The 18,495-nt window shown below is 48.4% G+C and overlaps 1 protein-coding gene across 3 annotated transcripts in view; it reads left to right on the top strand.

The window, feature by feature from the left end:
* cux1b (cut-like homeobox 1b) overlaps positions 1–18,495 on the top strand; it is a 72,010-nt gene that overhangs the window by 18,502 nt on the left and 35,013 nt on the right. For all 3 annotated transcript variants that reach the window (XM_076140806.1, XM_076140790.1, XM_076140797.1), the window contains exons 2-5: positions 1,917–2,027; positions 7,531–7,578; positions 13,440–13,518; positions 16,763–16,900. In XM_076140806.1, the coding sequence (XP_075996921.1) occupies positions 1,917–2,027; positions 7,531–7,578; positions 13,440–13,518; positions 16,763–16,900 (376 nt within the window). The remainder of the gene's footprint in view (positions 1–1,916; positions 2,028–7,530; positions 7,579–13,439; positions 13,519–16,762; positions 16,901–18,495) is intronic.

Genomic DNA, 18,495 nt, shown 5'->3' with positions numbered 1-18,495 from the left:
TTAGAACTCGATCACACTATTTCTTAGGAGGGTTGTATTTTTTGCTGTGTGCTGGGGGGCGGGGGCCGATGTAGGGAGTGTGTGTGCACGAGTGTGTTTTGGGACCTTGTCAGCAGAGTGGGCCACAAGGGCCCCTGTGGTAATGTGTGTATTAAATGATTAGTGTGTTAGTTAGCATAACGGCCCTTCAGCAGCGTTTAATCACTCTCAGGGGTGGGCGGCCTCACAGGAGGCGGACGGGAGGGGGAGGGGTTAAAGGGAGGAGAGATCTGGAGATGGAGGAGAGGATGGTGGAGTGACGGAGTGAGAGAGTGGATCATCTGCACAGGGGCGGACTTGACTTTAAGGCGAGGTAGGCTTGTGCCTTTGGTCCCTAATAGGTTTAAACCTCTAGCAATGTTCACATGTAACTAATGGAGAAATCTGTCTATTTGAATGTAAACCTTTCTATTATCTTCTAAGAACTGACCCTAATCTGAAAACATTGTTAAATGAGTCGCAGGTTCCAATCCCACCTTTGAATGCCACCGGTGCAGAAATCTGTTCTGTTGACAGTTAGAGGCTTGTTGTGTGTTTGTGTGTTTAACTCATCCTAACTATTGGGAACACTGGCAGCCACATTACGGGGCCTCGGGGTCTAGTGGTGTTGTCAAGCGCAAAGGCGTAACACACAAACTCCACACAGGAATAACGAGGGCCGGCGCTGGATTCGAGTGCGGCGCTGCAACTTTTATCAAATTCAAACTGAAAGCGGTGCGCTGATGGCGTGCCTGCGGTGTACTGGGGAATTACGATAATCCTACAGCTTGTGAGGAAGTCGGTTGCTCCGAAATGCGTCCTGTTTTGCCTGAAGACGTTGTAGATGTGCCGTGCAGTGTGAGCACAACAACATGCGGGTGTGTGTGAGCTGAATCTACTTTGGTTAAGTTTGTTTTACGGTAGGCAGCGGTGGGATCCTTCTAATCACTGGTGTAGTGATTTCATCTCGTTTCTTCAGACACAGAAAAAACTATCACTGACACATTTTCACCATTTTCATTTGTGTATGTTACAAGAACGCAGATTGAACTGGTGCCTCTACAGCCTGGTAATGTCTGACACGTTCAGGGGCCGTGGTGAAAGTTCAGTCCTTAACTCAGGCAAGGAAACGCCGAGAAACAGGCCCAACACCTGGGTTTGCCTCGGCCCTAAAGTCACAAAACCCACCCCTGCACCAGAAAAGAGAACATAAAAAGAGGGCAAGAATCCAACAGAAACATAATCCAGCAATGCACTCGATGGAGAGATACGATCTTTACACGGCTTGAACGTCTCGTTAACGTCAGCGTTATGCCCATCACCTGGAACACGGCCTATAAACAGTCATTAATAACAATGCAGAACGGCTGTGGGTAAAGGCAGCCCAACCTCTGCCTTGACAACAGTGTTGTTGTTGATAATTATGCTGTTATGTTGTCGTCGTTATGTGAGGAAGGGAAGGCTTGTCTGGAGCAACCAGTCAATAATTGTTGTGAACTGCGGGCGCGCGTGTGCGCTGTCGTCTTTTTGCTGCGGACGTCGGCATGCGTGACAGACTAGTAACTGATTGACTGACAGGCCGAACGGCTCAAATATTGCCTGCGCTGGTAGCGGATCAAATAAGAGTGCAGACGGGTTTTCCTTGGCGCGATGTCGACGCCGTGGTTATGTGCTGCCGCATTACGCCGGCCAAGTTCAGCTGAGGCGAGGACGGATGGTTCTCAGCATGCCAGATGGTCCAAGGAGTCTGCTGTCTAATCAGAAAACGGTCCTGTCTTATTATGCTGAGTGATGACGGCAGTGCTGATTGTAATGACAATGACAGTAATGATAAGGGTGATAGTATGAACAGGTCGGTCCTCGCCACACTAAAAGTACATTTTGCATCTGTGTTGCAGAAAGAACTCGATGCCACCGCCACACAGCTTGCCAACAGACAGGACGAGAGTGAACAGTCCAGGAAGAAACTCATCGACCTGAGCCGCGAGTTCAAGAAGAACACACCAGAGGTGAGAGGATCACACACACACACACACACACACACACACATCACACGGCTCTCTCTGCTCTCATTATTTGCCTGTGTTTCTCTGCATTTCTGTCTTCTTCATCAAAGTAGCCGCCATTATTTACCGAGAGAGCAGGGGAGGAGTAGACGGCAGAGAGATGCAAGCTCCACTCCCAAAAATAGTCTCTCCATTAGTTTCCCTGAAATCCTAAAGAGACAAAACAGAAAACCCCTCAGGAGTTTGTATTATCTGACCTAGTTTTTTATGCGTGCGGAAAGTGTGTGTGTGTGGGGGGGGGGGGTTTGTCTGTGTGTGTGTGTGTGTCTGTGTGAGAGGGAGGGAGGGAGAGAGAGAGAGAGAGAGAGAGAGAGAGAGAGAGAGAGTGACTGAGACAGGGCAGGAGGGTGGGAGAGAAAGACAGTGTGACAACACTACTAAGTGGGATCAGGAGGGAATTCTGTCCTGTTCCTGTGTTCCCATCGCTCCTCCTGGGAATATTTGTTTCATCTCTGTTACCAAGGCAACACATTTTAAACCACACAGCGAAAACAAAGTATTGTTGTGTTATTATTGGTAATGTCACCATGGTGAATTATTGATGGTTACATGAATTATGCATGAATGGAGTAGATGGTGGATAAAAATTGTCAACTCTCCACGGAGCAGACAGTGGGCCCATTATATTTACCACAGGAGGAGGATCGGGACTATTGACTTCAGTGTGTGTGTGTGTAGCCCACCCAGCGCACAGGAACACACACACCAGAGAAACGTGTACCTGCATAACATAGCGCCGCACAATTAATTGATAGCCAATCGAAAAGCGATTTGGACGTTAATGCGATTTGAAGCTGGTGAGAAGCTGCAGTTTATTTAAATATTTCATGCTGCTGATGTGCCTGTGGTCCTCTGGGGTAACGGCGGCCATCCTCCAGCTGCCCCGTGGGGGCCGGTCAAGAAGTCAGCCGCTCCAGAATGCTGTGTGTTTTGCCTGAAGAGATGGTAGCTGTGCAGTGCAGTGTGCACAGAAATAAGAGTGTGTGCGCGTACTGCGGTTAAGTTAGTTTGAAGTTAGCAGTGGGATCGCCATTTCAGAGTGAGGCAGACGGAAGTGGCATCGCTACAGCTTCCTGATCCATCCGTCACAGCAGGGGGCCGTGGTGAAAGTGTAGTCCTTAACCCGGGCCACCTAAATATTTTAGCACAAATCTATGTAGGGTATGTTTTAAATAATTTGCAGGCATGTAAGTTTCTGAATGTGGTAAAAGCCGACCTGTCATCATTCTATGAGAAAGTAATCGCAATATGTGCTGAAGTGATTAGACGGTGAGATTTTTTTGGGCTGAATCTGGGAGCCCAAAGAGACACTCGTCTCACTTTACCCTCCACATTCAGCTCTAATCTCATTTTCAAGTACGACCGCAGCAACACACACACACACACACAGGGAGGCAGACACTCAAATTAAGGTGGAGAGATGTACACGCTAAGAAAACACGCAGAGTAGAAGACGTGCGCACACACCGACACACACACACGCACTCTCAGGCAGATAGTCTAGATCACAGAACAGGACACACACATTCATCAGTGTAACAAGGCTGTGATTTAGGAAGGCTCCTCTGGCGTCTGTGTGGCCCCTGGCATCTCCCTGGTATGTGGAGGAGGAATCTGAGCCAGGCCAGACGAGCGACAGGATTCATTACAGGGCTATAACAGGCTCAATAGGAATCAGCATTAAAACTCCCAGAGCCTGCTTGTATAGAAGCATCGAGCCTGCCTACCAAACAGCTCCGTCTGTAACATGGGACGGCCTGCGCTCCATTAGAAATGCCCCCTTGTTTCTTGGAGCTGTGTGTGCGTGCCTCATGTGTGGATGTGGATGTGTGTGTGTGCGCGTGCGAAAAAGAGAGAGAGAAAGTGTGAGTGTGTGTGTGTGGTTGACCAGCCCACAGAGCGGGCTGTCAGCTCTCTGTGGTCCGCACCAGTCAGCGGAGATCACAGTCACATCAGATCAGACTGCATTAGCCTGAGCGGGAGTCCGTCTCTGATCCATTATTCAACAACCCAGAGACCAGCCCACGTTGACTGTGTCTAGTCTGCTGAGCTGTACTCGGCGTGAACCGCACTCATGGTCTGCATAATAACACACACACACACACACGCACACGCACACACACACACACCCACATACAGTCCTAACACACTTAGTCGCAGGCTTTTGTAGCATTTTCAAAGGAGTGAAAAGTAATGCAGTGTGAAAACAAAGTTTTCATAATTCATCAGGAGTGAAACACTTGAATGTGTGCATCTCACTGGGCCTCCTAAGTCCCCTGAATTATTCATCCACTTCTTAAAGCGATATTCCGGTGATTTTACAAAACTTAATGATTTTATGATCACTTACATCCAAACATTGTTTGTTTGTTAAGCTGCAGCTCTCTGGAAGTGTTCATTCACTTCCAGCGTCTGTAGACCTTTGAATGGACCCCTGATGGATCCATGCCACTCTGTTTTCAGCAGCACAGAGCCACACACTCCACATTTACAGATGAACGTAAAGCTTCCTCAGAGTTACACACCTTGGTTATTGGGTATAATGCATGTAAACATCTCAATCAGAGTATGATGCCAGTATGAGTCTAATTGGTCAGTGGGCAGACTCGCCTCACGCTGCCATCACACAACAGGCCATGGAGAAATGCAGAAACACACTGATTCTGGGGCTTAATCGCATTTTTGCCTTTAGTGGCAGTAAGGACAAATACTCAGAGTATTGAGTGCATATAAACACACTGAATGTAGCAGAGGCAGGGGTGGGAATGGTTGTTAAATGTCCCAAAGATTGGTAGCCAGAGGCTGTGGTAGTAAAACAACTTTGTGCCTGCGCATGCACACACACACACACACACACGGTGTTTAGCTGCAGGGCAGACAGACAGCGAATGGGAGTTCCATACTCCCTGGAGGATTCCTCGGGCTGGCCTGTCTGCTGTCTGCCGGCAGCTCACACACCAGCCATCCATCTCCGTCCGCCTGCCCCCTGCCCCCCACCCTCACTCTCCACACACACACAAGCATACACACACACACACAGATTGACCATGGTGTCTGTGTGCATTGTTATATTATATGGTCATAAATCTTTGGGGGGGTGGAGGGGGCGGAGCTTTGCAGAGTGGACCGGAGGGGTTCGGCCAAAGCTGCTCGTGTGTGTGTGTGTGTGTGTGTGTGTGTGTGTGTGTGTGTGTGTGTGTGTGTGTGTGTGTGTGTGTGTGTGTGTGTGTGTGTGTGTGTGTGTGTGTGTGTGTGTGTGTGTGTGTGTGTGTGTGTGTGTGTGTGTGTGTGTGAATAGATAGAATGAAACGAGTGAGAAAAGGAGAGTGGGGTCATTTCCTAGGGTCACGGCTGGACCGCACGCTTGCAGCCGTGTTCAGAGCCGTTTCTGTGCGAGGTAACAAACGACTTTTTACCTTCCGCCATATTGAGTCTTCTTCCATTTTGTTTCACGGTTGGCAAGGCAACTTCGTGACACATTACTGCCACCAACTGGGCTGGAGTGTGGGGTCGTCTCACTGAATGAACAACTCTGTGAATGTTAAAGAAGTCTTTTTTTCTTTTTCTTAATGGCTCAGTTGTGTCAGCCTGAGTCGTTCATGGCTCGGCCCACCTTCAGGTTTTACTCTCCTAATTGTAATGCGCTCGCTGGCAGCCACTAACCGTATCTGTAGTAGATCTAGATTGTTCCATTTTAATCAAATAACATTAAGGCTGCGATAATGAGTTCTGCCTTTTAACACTCAATGAAATATTGAATGAAGTCGCAGCTCATCTGACAACTGAATGAAATGAAGCTGGATTCACAAATCCAAAATTAGAATATAATCAAACTGTAATGCAAATCAAGGAACTGAGACAACCTCGCTGTGCTTGTATGTGTTTTCTTTCGTGCGTGCCGTGCCGACTGTGCGCGTGCGTTTGTGTGTGTGTGTGTGTGAGAGAGGGAAAGACAGAGAAAGGGAGAGCCAGAGCAGGGAGGGTGGGGGTGCAGGTCATTATCTTCAGCGGGGGAATATTGAATTGGCCCAGACAAACAACCGCAACGACCCCCGATGAGGTAACAATGAAGCAGGGTCACCGAGGTCACGACCTGTCCTCAGCCTCAGACAAGCTGTCTGTCTGGACCAGCCTGGAATCAGACCGAGCCCAGACACTGGTCCCAGGTCAGTTTAGGATGCCTGCTCCCTCTGCAGCATCACTCAGGCTTTTAGGGGGGGGGGGCTTCTAAAAGGCGCAGAGGCTCTCAAGCACACACATCTGTCATTGCCCCGCTTCACATCTTCATTAGGCACTTTTGTGAGTGTGTGTGTGTGTGTGTCTCTCCACAAACGTGTGCAAATCTAATGTGCCCGCACAGAATGTCCTATTCTGCTGTGCTTTTTACTGTACGCTCCAGTTCAGTTTGTCAGGATGTAGGCTCAGCTAACAGCACGCTGATTTGCATGTTCCCCTGATACATACTCGACTGGCTATCTAATCTGGAAGCGCTGACTCGTGCTGGAAAGTCATGCAATGGGACTCGCAGGATGAAAAGCTTTTGCTTTATAGTAAAAACACAGCAAGCGCGCGGAGGCCATTTGCATTAACTGTAGGCCTGCTCTGTCTGCCTCACGCACCGGCGCTGCCTCTGGGTGGCCCAGGTGGTGCTGCACCTGTTCTTCTGAGCAGCACAGTCCAGAAGAGCACCGCAGGGCACAAACCTGGCCTCCTTCATCACTCACTCACTCACGCACACATCATTCATTATTCATTGGAAGCAGTAAGTGTAGTTGCCGTCTGATCGTACCGACTGGCTTTCTCAATCACAATAACGTCGGATCGATACGACTCATGCACATCCGACACAGTTCCTCAGTCCATAGCTGAGGCGTCTCATCAATCGATAATTAATAATAAAATCAAGCCTGTCCGGGCCAGACATTCGTCTTGCTGTGGTTGTATTTAAGAGTCCAACCTCTGCATGTGCACCACTAATGGAGTTTGCCAGATCAGATGGAGCAAATATCTCAGGATAAACACGATATATAAAATACCGCTGACATTTCCGGCATTTCACGTCCAACAGGAAGCTGCGATAACCTTTTGTGTCCCCCGTGTGGATTTCTGTGAGTCCATTGTTCCAATAAATTCACCCACGGCCGAGCCTCTCCGTTTAATGAAATAAATCCAAACCTCCTTTCCCTACTAAATAAAGCGAGTGACTCTCTGTTTTATATTCACGTGTTACAGTTTCAGATTTAACCCAGGCGTGTGTCACAAGTGTTTGTGTTCTGAAAGTCAGGTGAATGAAGATGACATGGAAACGTTCCCATTTCACTTTTATTCCTCTTTTGTTGTGTTGATGATCCTCACAGCCACCTTCTCCCTCCTGTGTGCTCATTAATGCTGCTGAGCCTGAATGTGATGATGACTAACGTTCTCCCCTCTCTTTGCCTTTTTTTAGGATTTACGGAAACAGGTCGCCCCTTTGCTCAAGAGCTTCCAAGGAGAGGTGAGTGTGTTGCTCCCTCGCATCAGCTCACTTCACGTACACACACACACACTCCTGCTATTGTAAAAAGTATTACGTGAAACGGGACATTCTCTTCTTCTTCTATCCTCAGCGTTGCTCCACATTATTAGAAGAAATGATTGGAAATTGTACCGGCCTCATTTAAATATTAGAGTATGTTTATGAGGTTGATAATCAGTCTATTCAGGGATCATGCGTGTCGACTCGGTAACTACGCTCAGGTCGAAACAAAACGGGAGCGTCGACATCGCTCGTAACCAGCTAGTGGGTGTGGCTCTCAGCTCAGTGGGCGTGGCCTCTTTGTGAATTCTTTGGACCCAAAACCGGCTTATACAATTTTGACAGGAAAGTATGAATTGGCTGTTCTTCTTCTTCTGCCTCTACACGTTGGCGTCGCTGCTTCCACCTTCTTATTCGGGGGCACAACCCCAACCTCTGCCTGACCGGGAATCTCAGCTTTAAGTGAGAACGTGTTTGTCGCGGCTATTTCCAGGAACGTCACAGCAGCAGGTGGGCGGTCTGCTCTGGTAAACGTGGGACAGGTTAGGGTTTTATAGTGGTTGTAATAATGCTAAAGCAGCGTTGAAAAAGTGAATTGTCACATCCTGTTTGACATTCATTGACTGCTCTGGCTGCCCCTCTATGTAACCCTCCTCTCATCCTCAAATCATCTTCGTTCCTCTCACCTCCCTTTGCCATCTCCTCCACTCTCTTTCTTTCTTTCTCTCTCTTTCACGCTCTCTCTCTCTCTCTCTCTCTCTCTCTCTCTCTCTCTCTCTCTCTCTCCCTCTCTCCCCCTCTCTCTCTCTCCCTCTTTCTTGCCACTATCTCATTTCCCCTCTTCCCTCTCCTCCTTGGCTTCGCTCTGCTCTGCTCTTGATTTTCTGTCCTATTCATGAAGTCCCGTAGCCCAGGGCTGTGTTTAAATTGCATCCTGACAAAAAAAGAAAAAAAAAAGCACCACAAACCCCCGGCTGTAGCCACTCACAACCTCGGCGAACGCCATTTCCTCCCAGTTTGTTTGTCTGCATGTTTCCACCCGGGTTATTCGCCGTCGTTTGTTGACAGGTCGAACGATATTTTACACTTTTGTTGCTTTTGGCTTTTTGGCTTTTGTTGATCACGGCGGTTTTTATTCACTTTCAATATTTGGCCTTAAGTTTGAACGTACATCGACCTTGAGTAAGTGAGTCGTCTCTGTCTGTGTGTGTGTGTGTGTGTGTGTGTGTGTGTGTGTGTGTGTGTGTGTGTGTGTGTGTAATGTATCACACTCCCACATCTCTTTTTGTATCTCCTCCTCCATCACTCTGGCCTGCTGCCATCATGACTTCTCCTCCCTGGCAGCCTCACCTTCCCACTTCACTCCCATATGTGAAAGTGGGACGGTAGGAGCGGTGGCAGCTGCTTTAGACCGGGGCGTTACTTGGGGTTAGACTGGGTGGACACACAACCCAACAATATCACTCCGTTGGCATACGGGTGTGCCCCCCACACACACACACACACACACACACACACAGACCCACACAGACAGACGCATCACCTCAATAGATAGTGACAGGGCGGCGTTGCTACTCACCATAGAATATTACAATTTAACACCGAGTTAGTTTCCATATTTTTGTGTTAGAGCAGCGACCACAGGCAGCGGTTATGTAAAAAAAAACGCTGTAATTTATAGTGGTTCCTCCGCGTTCTGCTGATGATCCACAGTCTATTTAGAGAATAGAAACGGCAGCAATATAGTTGGGGCTTTGTCAGCTGTTTCCACCATTCTCATGTTGACACACCTCGACGCGCGTGCACACACACACACACACACACACACACACACACACACACAGAGACACACAAAGCCCGTAGAGGCTCGTTGTGGGTGGTCGCGGAACTGAGAAAGACATTATCTTATGATTATTGAGATAATACTGTACACCCGCGCCAGTCTTTGAGCAGCCCATCAATCAGTCGACTATTCCTGCGTGCCACAACACGAGCGGCTCTGAGAATGCGTAATTTTAGCCCGGGCTTTGTTTGCTTACCCCTCAGCCCTTTGATCAAGGACAAGACAGCAGCAGAAACCAGAGGGTCTTCCTGTTCTGGTTAAACTGCTTAAGGATGAGTAACACGGCGCTTCGATCTTTACTAAGTGAATGCCGAATCCGGACGGAACAATAAAAAGTTTCAGCCGGGGAACTCTGAGGTCTCCGCTTTCTGTTTAATCTTTGTCATTGAAAAGTGGATACCCTCGGGTCATAATTATTACCAATAACAGTACTGTTTCCACAAGGCCTTAGCTTGGTATACGGGTTGTGTGTGGTGTGTGTGTGTGTGTGTGTGTTGCGTTGCGTGCTCAGTGTTCCTTGTTGGTCCATCGATCAGATAAGCTTTTCCATTATCCAAGGCTTCAGTCTCTGCTTCCCATAGCCTCCCCTTATCAGACTCCACTGGGGCCACACACACATGCACACACCAACACACGCGCACACACATACACACACACAGGTCAGCCTGATGCCCTTCACACACTATGGGTAGATAGGGGAGCGAGGCGGTGCTGAGTGATGGTGGCACAAGGTGCTGACGTATGTACGTATGTGTTTGTGTGCGTGTGTGTGTGGATGTGTCAGGGAAACCTTTTGCAATTGCAAGCACTTCTCATCGCAACCCACTGATACTAGTGAGGTATCGTTTGTGTCACTTCATTTGTATAGCTTGGCCTGCACGTGTGTGTGTGTGTGTGTGTTAGGTGTGGGGGGGGGGGGGGTGGGTGCGTGTAACAGCAGATGTCACTGGGATTGGTTGAAAGAGCTGCGGTCGGGAACAGCAGGGTTGTATTTGCAAATCCTGGGTGGTCTTCTAATGGCTCTGGTCCTGCAGTTAACCTGCCTCTAACTGTAGGGTGTGTCCTACATTAAACGTCTATTTCCTGCCTCCCATGTTGGGCTATATAAAGCTGCTGTACCACTGACCTTGGCCCAGTCATTGTACAGTCACGCAGCTGGGTTCCTTCACCGCCATCGGCAGATCGTTTCTGCTTTAGTGTGTATCTGTGTTTGCGTGCGTGCGTGTGTTGTTGATCGTATCCTCCAACGCTCTCTCGCACACACATTGTCGGGCAGGTTTGGTGTTAGTGTGTGAGAGGTATTAGTACTTGGCATCAGTAATCTTCCATTAGTGGCCTTGCTGTTGAGGATCCTGATAGCTCACTGTGCATGATGTGAGAGGTAGGGGTGTGTGTGTGTGTGTGTGTGTGTGTGTGTGTGTGTGTGTGTGTGTGTGTGTGTGTGTGTGTGTGTGTGTGTGTGTGTGTGTGTGTGTGTGTGTGTGTGTGTGTGTGTGTGTGTGTGTGTGTGTGTGTGTGTGTGTGTGTGTGTGTGTGTGTGTGTGTGTGTGTGTGTGTGTGTGTGTGTGTGTGTGTGAAGGCAAGAGTGAACCTGTGTGCATGACAAGAGAGACATGAGGGTGCATGACAGAGAAGCATGTGAGGCAGACAGATATTGAAAACGATTGAGGGGATGAAAAAACGAGTAAACATGGAAGTGACAATCGAGAGTAGAATCAGCTGAGAGAGAAACACAAGCAGAAGACATGACACAGGTGGATAAGTTCTTGTTTGATACATTGAAACGCTGTTAAACTCTGGGAATGCATTACGTCAATGAAAGTGTAACGTGCATGGAGCCGTCTCCATTTTGGTCAAAGCTGCGCCGTGAAACAGGAAATGGGTGAATTGAGGACCATTACCTTTACTGAATCACATATGTGAGAAAAACAAAACCATTTATCTAAGATGGAGACCAGGAACTAAGGGACGATGTATTGAGCCAAGGGATGCAACCACTTGGACCCGAGCAGACCACTTAGCAGGTTTCCGTCAAATCCTTTCAGATCGGTAGTAAATATAAACGATAGAATAAATTGAAAGCCCCCCCACAGTAACCCAGCACTGTCGCTCTGGTCAAATGAAAAGTATCGGACGGGGAATAGCTACTGTCCATACCCAGAGGAAGTCCCTCCCTGCTGCCCCCTGCTGGTGGAGCTCTATCATCTTTAGCAGAGCATCAAGCGCCCCCCTACCCAGAAACAGAGCTTCACAAGCAGCATGAGCAGAGAGGCAGAGCGGTTAAAACAGAGCTGGAGGTTTGCTCTACTTTAGGACCGGGCTGCTAGAAACCACCAGAACTAAAGGTCACATTGACACAAACACAGACATGAAGTTAGGATACAAAGTGTGAGTGTTTGTTTGTTGTTTTTAAATGGAGTGTAAGTTTTGTTCTTTGTTCTAAATCCCCGTGTTTGCTGCTAAATCAAGACGTCTTGAACGATCTTCACTGTGGATTTTCAGGTCTCCTGAGTGAGAAATGATGTATTATATGCGATGCTGACTCAGAGAATGTGCTCCGTTGAATTGAAGGAAATATCCAGACAGTGAAAAGTGGAATTTTTCTCCTTTCGGGCTTCAGTGGTGGAGGAGCAAACAGAAGCCTGCGCTGTAGAGTCGCATGGCAGAAAAACATATCATGGTTCTTCAATGACAAGCAAAGTTCAAAGAAAACTCTTCTGCACTGTCCAGTAGTTGCACCTCTGTCTTCAAACCTTATCTCAGGTGTGAGCGTCACGTGTCTGGTCGGGGTTAATTCACTGGCATAGAGCTGATAGAGCAGCGGTCCAACTCACATCCAAACTACTCGCTTGAAATTTTTATTGAAAAGCAGGATGGAAATGTAGCTGGAGAAATAGACAGAGAAATAAGGGGGGAGAGAGAGAGGGAGGGAGGGGTGCTGGCACCAGTCTACTCAGGGCCAGATGTTTTGCGGCTAAAAAACTCGAGATGAATCAAAGCCATGTGAAGAGATTTATTAGGTTCCCATAGGAGCCCAGGCAGTATTACATGTAGCCGCTCTGTTTACAGTGGCAAGAACCCTTAAACCACCCATCAACTACACTACTGGCTTGGCTGGGAATGTGAAGACTTTATATTTGGACTTATATAGGCTTTTGTCTTTATTCCCTTTCTCTCAGCGAAGGCGCTGGAGGAGTTGGAAGAGAAACACAAGGCTGTTTAGTCTGAGTGCGCGAGCCAGAGGAGTCAGCTGTAGCTGGGCTCCAGTACAGTAGCACCATCTGAATGTCTTTACTTGGCATCTGTTTCTCCTGAATTACACTCCGTTTCAGCTGCCTTTCGTTTCCTCTGTCTGTTTCTCATATCGGAGTCTAATAGAGAGACTACAGCAGTGTTTGTTGACTAATGTTCCAGCAATGACAACAGTTTAAAAGTTCCCCCGTTATGATTTTGGGATTAATCTCTTATAGATCCGTTCTAATGCTGTCCATTTCAATCAGATCGGCGTGCCGTGCCCTCTCGCCTTAATGGCTGCATCAGTAATGGATCCACACTGTATTGCCGCTAAGAGCTGACTGAATAATCTGCCCCTGCTGTGGCTGGAAAGACTGAGCCAGCTGTTTAATGATGTCAGCGTGCTGGAGGGGAAACGAACACACACACTCACGCACACGGACGCACGCACGCACGCACAGACCAACTGACAGACTCAGGCACACTCACTCGAGGACAGACAGAGACGAACACACACGGGCACACGCCAAACGAAACGCATCCGTCATCGGCCGAACAGCTGAGGCGACTTCACGGGAAGAAAACACCAACGTAGCCACTGTCAAGACAACCAAGAGCGCATTCGGCATACCAACGCATAGTGAGGAGAGATAGATATGTAGACCGCTCTGTCACTTACTGTGAGAATTGATGGGCCTGCCTCTAGCGTTTATGACAGTCTGTGTAACTGACCGCTTCCATTTTCTCTCTCTTCCTCTCCCAGATCGATGCCCTGAGTAAGAGAAGTAAAGAAGCAGAGGCCGCCTTCTTGAACGTCTACAAGAAAATAATCGATGTCCCAGGTAAGACTGTGTTTAATGTAAACTCCAGTCCGATACAATCCAATAGCACCGCCGTGCTGCAGATTCCACCTGTCCGCTCCACTTTCTACCGGCCGGCTCGCACGGCGGTGCTGCACACTTTACAGCCGGGGTAGTAAAAACCAGAAGGAGATTTATGCCGGTACGCCCTTTCTGTGCTGAACCTGAATATCCAGCTCGTCCTGCTGCAGTGTGAGGAAGCTGAGCGGCAAAACAAATGACCAGCGTCGCCAAAGCTCCAAAGAAATCAACTCTCCAAATATACAAAGGGCGGTTTCTCCTCACTGCATAGTTTCATTTCGCCTGCACATACACCCACACGCGTGATCACCGCACATGAAGAACACACACACACACACACACACACACACACACACACACACACACACACACACACACACACACACACACACACACACACACCAAGGTCAATTCTTTGATTTTGCATTACAGCTTGATTATAGTCTATTTTGGGGGTTTGGAAATTCACTTTCATTTCATTCAGCCGTCAGAAGAGCTACACCTTCACCTGTCTGAGGGAGGATGTGGCCTTCAGGTCCATATATGGTAAACACATCTGAAACAAACTGTGCTTGTCACAGAACAGACGATGCCTGAAACAATTCGACTCACTTCCTTACACAAAAGAACTCCCAACACACTGGAGTCATACACACACACAGGCTTTACAGCAGGTTGTTGTATTGGAGTGCACAGGTGTATCTAGTAGTTTTCCCTAGCAGTTTTTATTCCGTGTGGCACCTCCCTCATCCAGAAACCCAAGTTTGCGATGCGGAGACCCCTTTATCTGTGTCGACAGCACCAACAGGGGAGGAGAGACAGTGCGACATCGTCCCTCTGGTGCTCCTTCACTGTGCATCCAGGCGTGTGCGATGCCTTAATATGTCCCCGGGAGAACTCATCTCTGCCAGCGTCGCCTGTAGAGGGTCTTGGCAGAAGGTGCTTCTTGATGTGGTTGACAAGCAGGCACGTGATCGGCTGCCGCGACGCGACGCGCACTTTAGCGGTCACGTTCCGTTCGCCGAGGCCGAGGAGGGACAGGCGGAACACACGCAGTCACAGTGCTGCCGGTTGGAGGTTTTCAGCTGTGCGTGAGCCCTGGAGGGCTGCCTATGTAGCAAGGAGAGAGGAGTTGAGTTCATCTATAGCGTAAGGAGGTCATCATATTCCCACATGGATAGACCTACAGTAATATCTTTGGATTGTACTGCTCCCAATAAGTCAGCGCCAGCTCTGACGGGGCTATTCTTAACTTGCAGCGAGACAATGATGTAATGCCTGATGCACACACACACACACGCATACACACACACAGGCAGACACAGACAGACACAGACCAGCCTGACTAATGCAGCAGTCTTGAAAGAGGAAACAGTGTGTTTTGCTCTGTCTTCTATCAGCTGAAGGCCTGGTTAGTCAGACCAGTGTGCTCTGCTTTAGATTAAAGGTGTCTGGCGAGAGCGTTAAGCCCCAGCGTCCCACCAGCCAAACTGCATTTAACAGGCCGATGTAGAGGAGCCCCAAGTGAAGGACGAAGGTTTGATAAGAGAGAGAGAAAGTTGATTTTCAAGGCCGCTGAGGCAGATAGGAGCCCCAATCCAGGATGCAGTTATGTTCCTTGTGTTTGTACTAGTGTGTACTTGAGTGAAGTGATTGTGTGATCGTGTGTGTGTTCACTTGTGTGTGTGTGTGTGTGTGTGTGTGTGTGTGTGTGTGTGTGTGTTCGCTTGTGTGTGTCAGAGCACAGCCCCGCACGGCGTGTCACCTTGACAGCACAAAATCAGCATGAAATTCCCCAATCGTTCTCTGCTGATCTCTCATTAGCATAGTTAAGATATCTAACTGCGTCAGACATGACACACACACACACACACACACACACACACACACACACACATACACACACACACACACACATACATACACAGCCCTCACCCCCAGCTGTAAGCTGTCAGTTCTGCTTATCTATACAACACACACACGCACACACACACACACACACACACACACACACACACTGCTCTTTTCGCTGGCATGCTGATGAGCGTTGCCTGCATCTCTTGGCTGCTTGTCACCAGTCTGCCACCCATGAGCACCAATCAGATGTGATTGGCCTGACTGACAGGGCTCTCTTCATCACACTGACAGTTAACCCTGCTGTGTGTTCACAGCGATGTTGGCAGAATTCCACCGCAAAGTTCCCTGCGTTTCCTTTTGACGCTGCCTGGTTTCTGGCTCTGTTGTCTCTCCTCTCTGTCTCTGGCTTCTTGCTTTCAGGATGCATCAGTGTAAACACTTGTGGAGGTGATTTGCCTGGCAGACTCTGGTGTTTGTGTGTGAATCCATGTTTTGAGCATTCTTTGTCTTTGTGGCTATCACTCATCTGTTTCTCACGCTGTGTCAGCAGGAAACACAGAACAAAACAGTAGCTCATCTCTGTGCCTTTAGTGCAGTAGTATTGATCTCCCAAACAGAGTTACACAATTATTAGGTAAACCCGTACGGTTACACGCAGGGGGACAGAATATGAGAAAGATGTTCACATCTGCTATCTCAGGCCGCCCCTACTGCTCCCACTGGTACAAACACACTGGTACTGTTGCTACTCAAATATCAAGTGGTGTTGGAAACTGCATAGGGTTGGTAACAATCCCCACATTTGATGTCTGCCTGCTTATCACATCTGGTCTCTACATAGACCAAGAGAAAGGTAAACATAAACATAAGCCTGTGAGCCCGTTGGCTGTCCTGCTCTGAAGCTCTTGTGGTAACCTCCAGGCTGAGAAACCCCAGCAGTGTTTCCTCTAGAAATCTCTTCCAATCCGCTTTGGGAGCTGAATATTCGAAGGCAAAGAACAAACAAATTGCAGCTTCAAAATGATGTTAAAGTTTGAAGCTATACCTATTAAACCTGTAACATTCCGTACGTTAGCACCAGCAGCTACTTTCCTGCTCTATTCTCGGGTCCATCCTGAGGCCAGCAATTCTCCACTGGGAGGTCAAAGATCAGGGCCTCCTCCATAACGGGGCTCCTGGAGCTGTTAGAGATTCATTGCCTTGCTCAAGGACACCTCACCGGGGGAAAGGCGCGCTCTCCCGGGGGCCTCCAATGCAGTTATTCCTAGCTCTGCACACCGACCGTGCCGCCGTTGTGTTTGTGTGATGTACTCTGCGCTGTGTTAACGCGGTGTGTTGTCTCTGGCAGACCCTGTACCCGTGCTGGAGCTGGCTCAGCAGCTGCAGCTGAAGCTCCAGAGGATGCACGACATTGAGACGGAGAACACCAAACTTCGAGAGACACTGGAGGACTACAACAAAGAGTTTGCAGAGGTCAAGAACCAAGGTCAGAGACGGACACATGCAGACACACGCACATTTCAGGTCTCTCGCAAAACTTTTCCAAAAGGCACAGACGCAGGGGCCAAGCGATTAATCACTAAGCTAACATATCACACTCTCACGTTCCTGCCATTAATTGTGGCGGAGTCCAGCCATGTTGAAGTGTTACACCTTTATTTCCTCTGAGAGGCTCCAGGGCGGTGTGGGTGGCGTCTCCATTACACATGGCCAGACACGACCTTGAACATCTTCCTTAAAATGTGGTTAAATTCAATCAGGTCTCTCAGTTCTAGTTAGATGAGGAACTGTGGTGTTATTGTGCCGGTTTTCCTGTTTGGTTTTAGGTTCCTACCAAAACAACAATATGATAAAATACAGCACCGTACTGAGTAAAAAGGAGGAAGGGAGTACATTTGATAATCCACACTAAGCTCGTCTTCAAGCACAGCTCTCTACTCTGGCAGCTGTGAGGTTCATGTTGCTCTCACACACTAACGAAGAGCCCATGTGTGTATCACTGATAGGATGATGGCAGGCGCTAAATAGTTTTGTGGTTTAAAATGTATCTATACGGTCTGTAATGGATTGTTCCCTGTGCCACAAAGGACTTTCTGAGTTATCCTGCGAACAAACAAACAGTAGACGCATTCGACCAACTAGCTACATTGATAACAGTATGATATACGACACGACGCCACAACACCACACTCCCCTGAAGGTAACCTGAGCTTTGTGCTCGCATGTTGATGGGGATGTAGAAAACTTTTTTTGTTTAGACAACTCAGGAGCCTCCCTCAAAGGAAGAGGCCACACACAAACATAGTTAAAGGGCTAATTCAGTTTTTAGAAACTCAAAAAGCTACAAGGTTCTACGTTTACAAACGGCTTTGCAGGAGGAAAAAACGCCAGGCTCGGCTTCACCAGTTAGACAAAAACACCCGGCAGACTACCTCAGGGTAAAGCTCGGTGGAAAAACTGACAAAGGCAGGGAGATGAGTGAGAAGGACTAATAAAAGTGGTGTAATTTCAGTCGAAGGAGAGGCGCGAGTGTGCGAGCGGGCGGGGAATGTTTTGGAATCCCCCTCTCCTCAGCGCGAGTTAATTGGAACAGCTCGATAGCGGCAGGGTTCCATTCTGCCATTGATTTTCCTGTTCCCTCATCCTTTATCCCTCCTTCCCGCCTCAATAGATGGGGGATATTTAAACCCCAAAACACACCGTGGAACTCCCACCCCTGTTAAACACTCGCGCGCACACACACTCGCACACTTCCACCCGCGTGCGCACACACGCATGGAGTGCAGGGGCCATTGATCCCCGCAACCTAAATGTTTAAAGTTCAGTTAAGCAGTTAAGGGGTAAGAGGGCTCTGAGGGGACTCTCCTCTATTGATTATGTGTCAGAGCAGTGAGACTGGAGTTTAAATCACACACACACACACACACACCCACCCGCACACACACACACACACATACAAACATAAAGTGCTAAGAGCCCTCAGTCAAAGGCAGCAAGCAGCAATGCTCTTTATCTTTCTCACTTATATCTTTCTCTGAGAAACACACACGCACACACACACACACAGGCCTATTTATTACC

The sequence above is a fragment of the Genypterus blacodes genome, unplaced genomic scaffold (assembly GCF_046128005.1).
Source record: "Genypterus blacodes isolate CSIRO-AG114 ecotype Tasmania unplaced genomic scaffold, CSIRO-AGI_Gbla_v1 ptg000003l_1, whole genome shotgun sequence".
NCBI lineage: Eukaryota > Metazoa > Chordata > Actinopteri > Ophidiiformes > Ophidiidae > Genypterus > Genypterus blacodes.
Note: the sequence above shows the minus strand (reverse complement) of the source record. Positions and strands in the feature narration are given on the sequence as shown.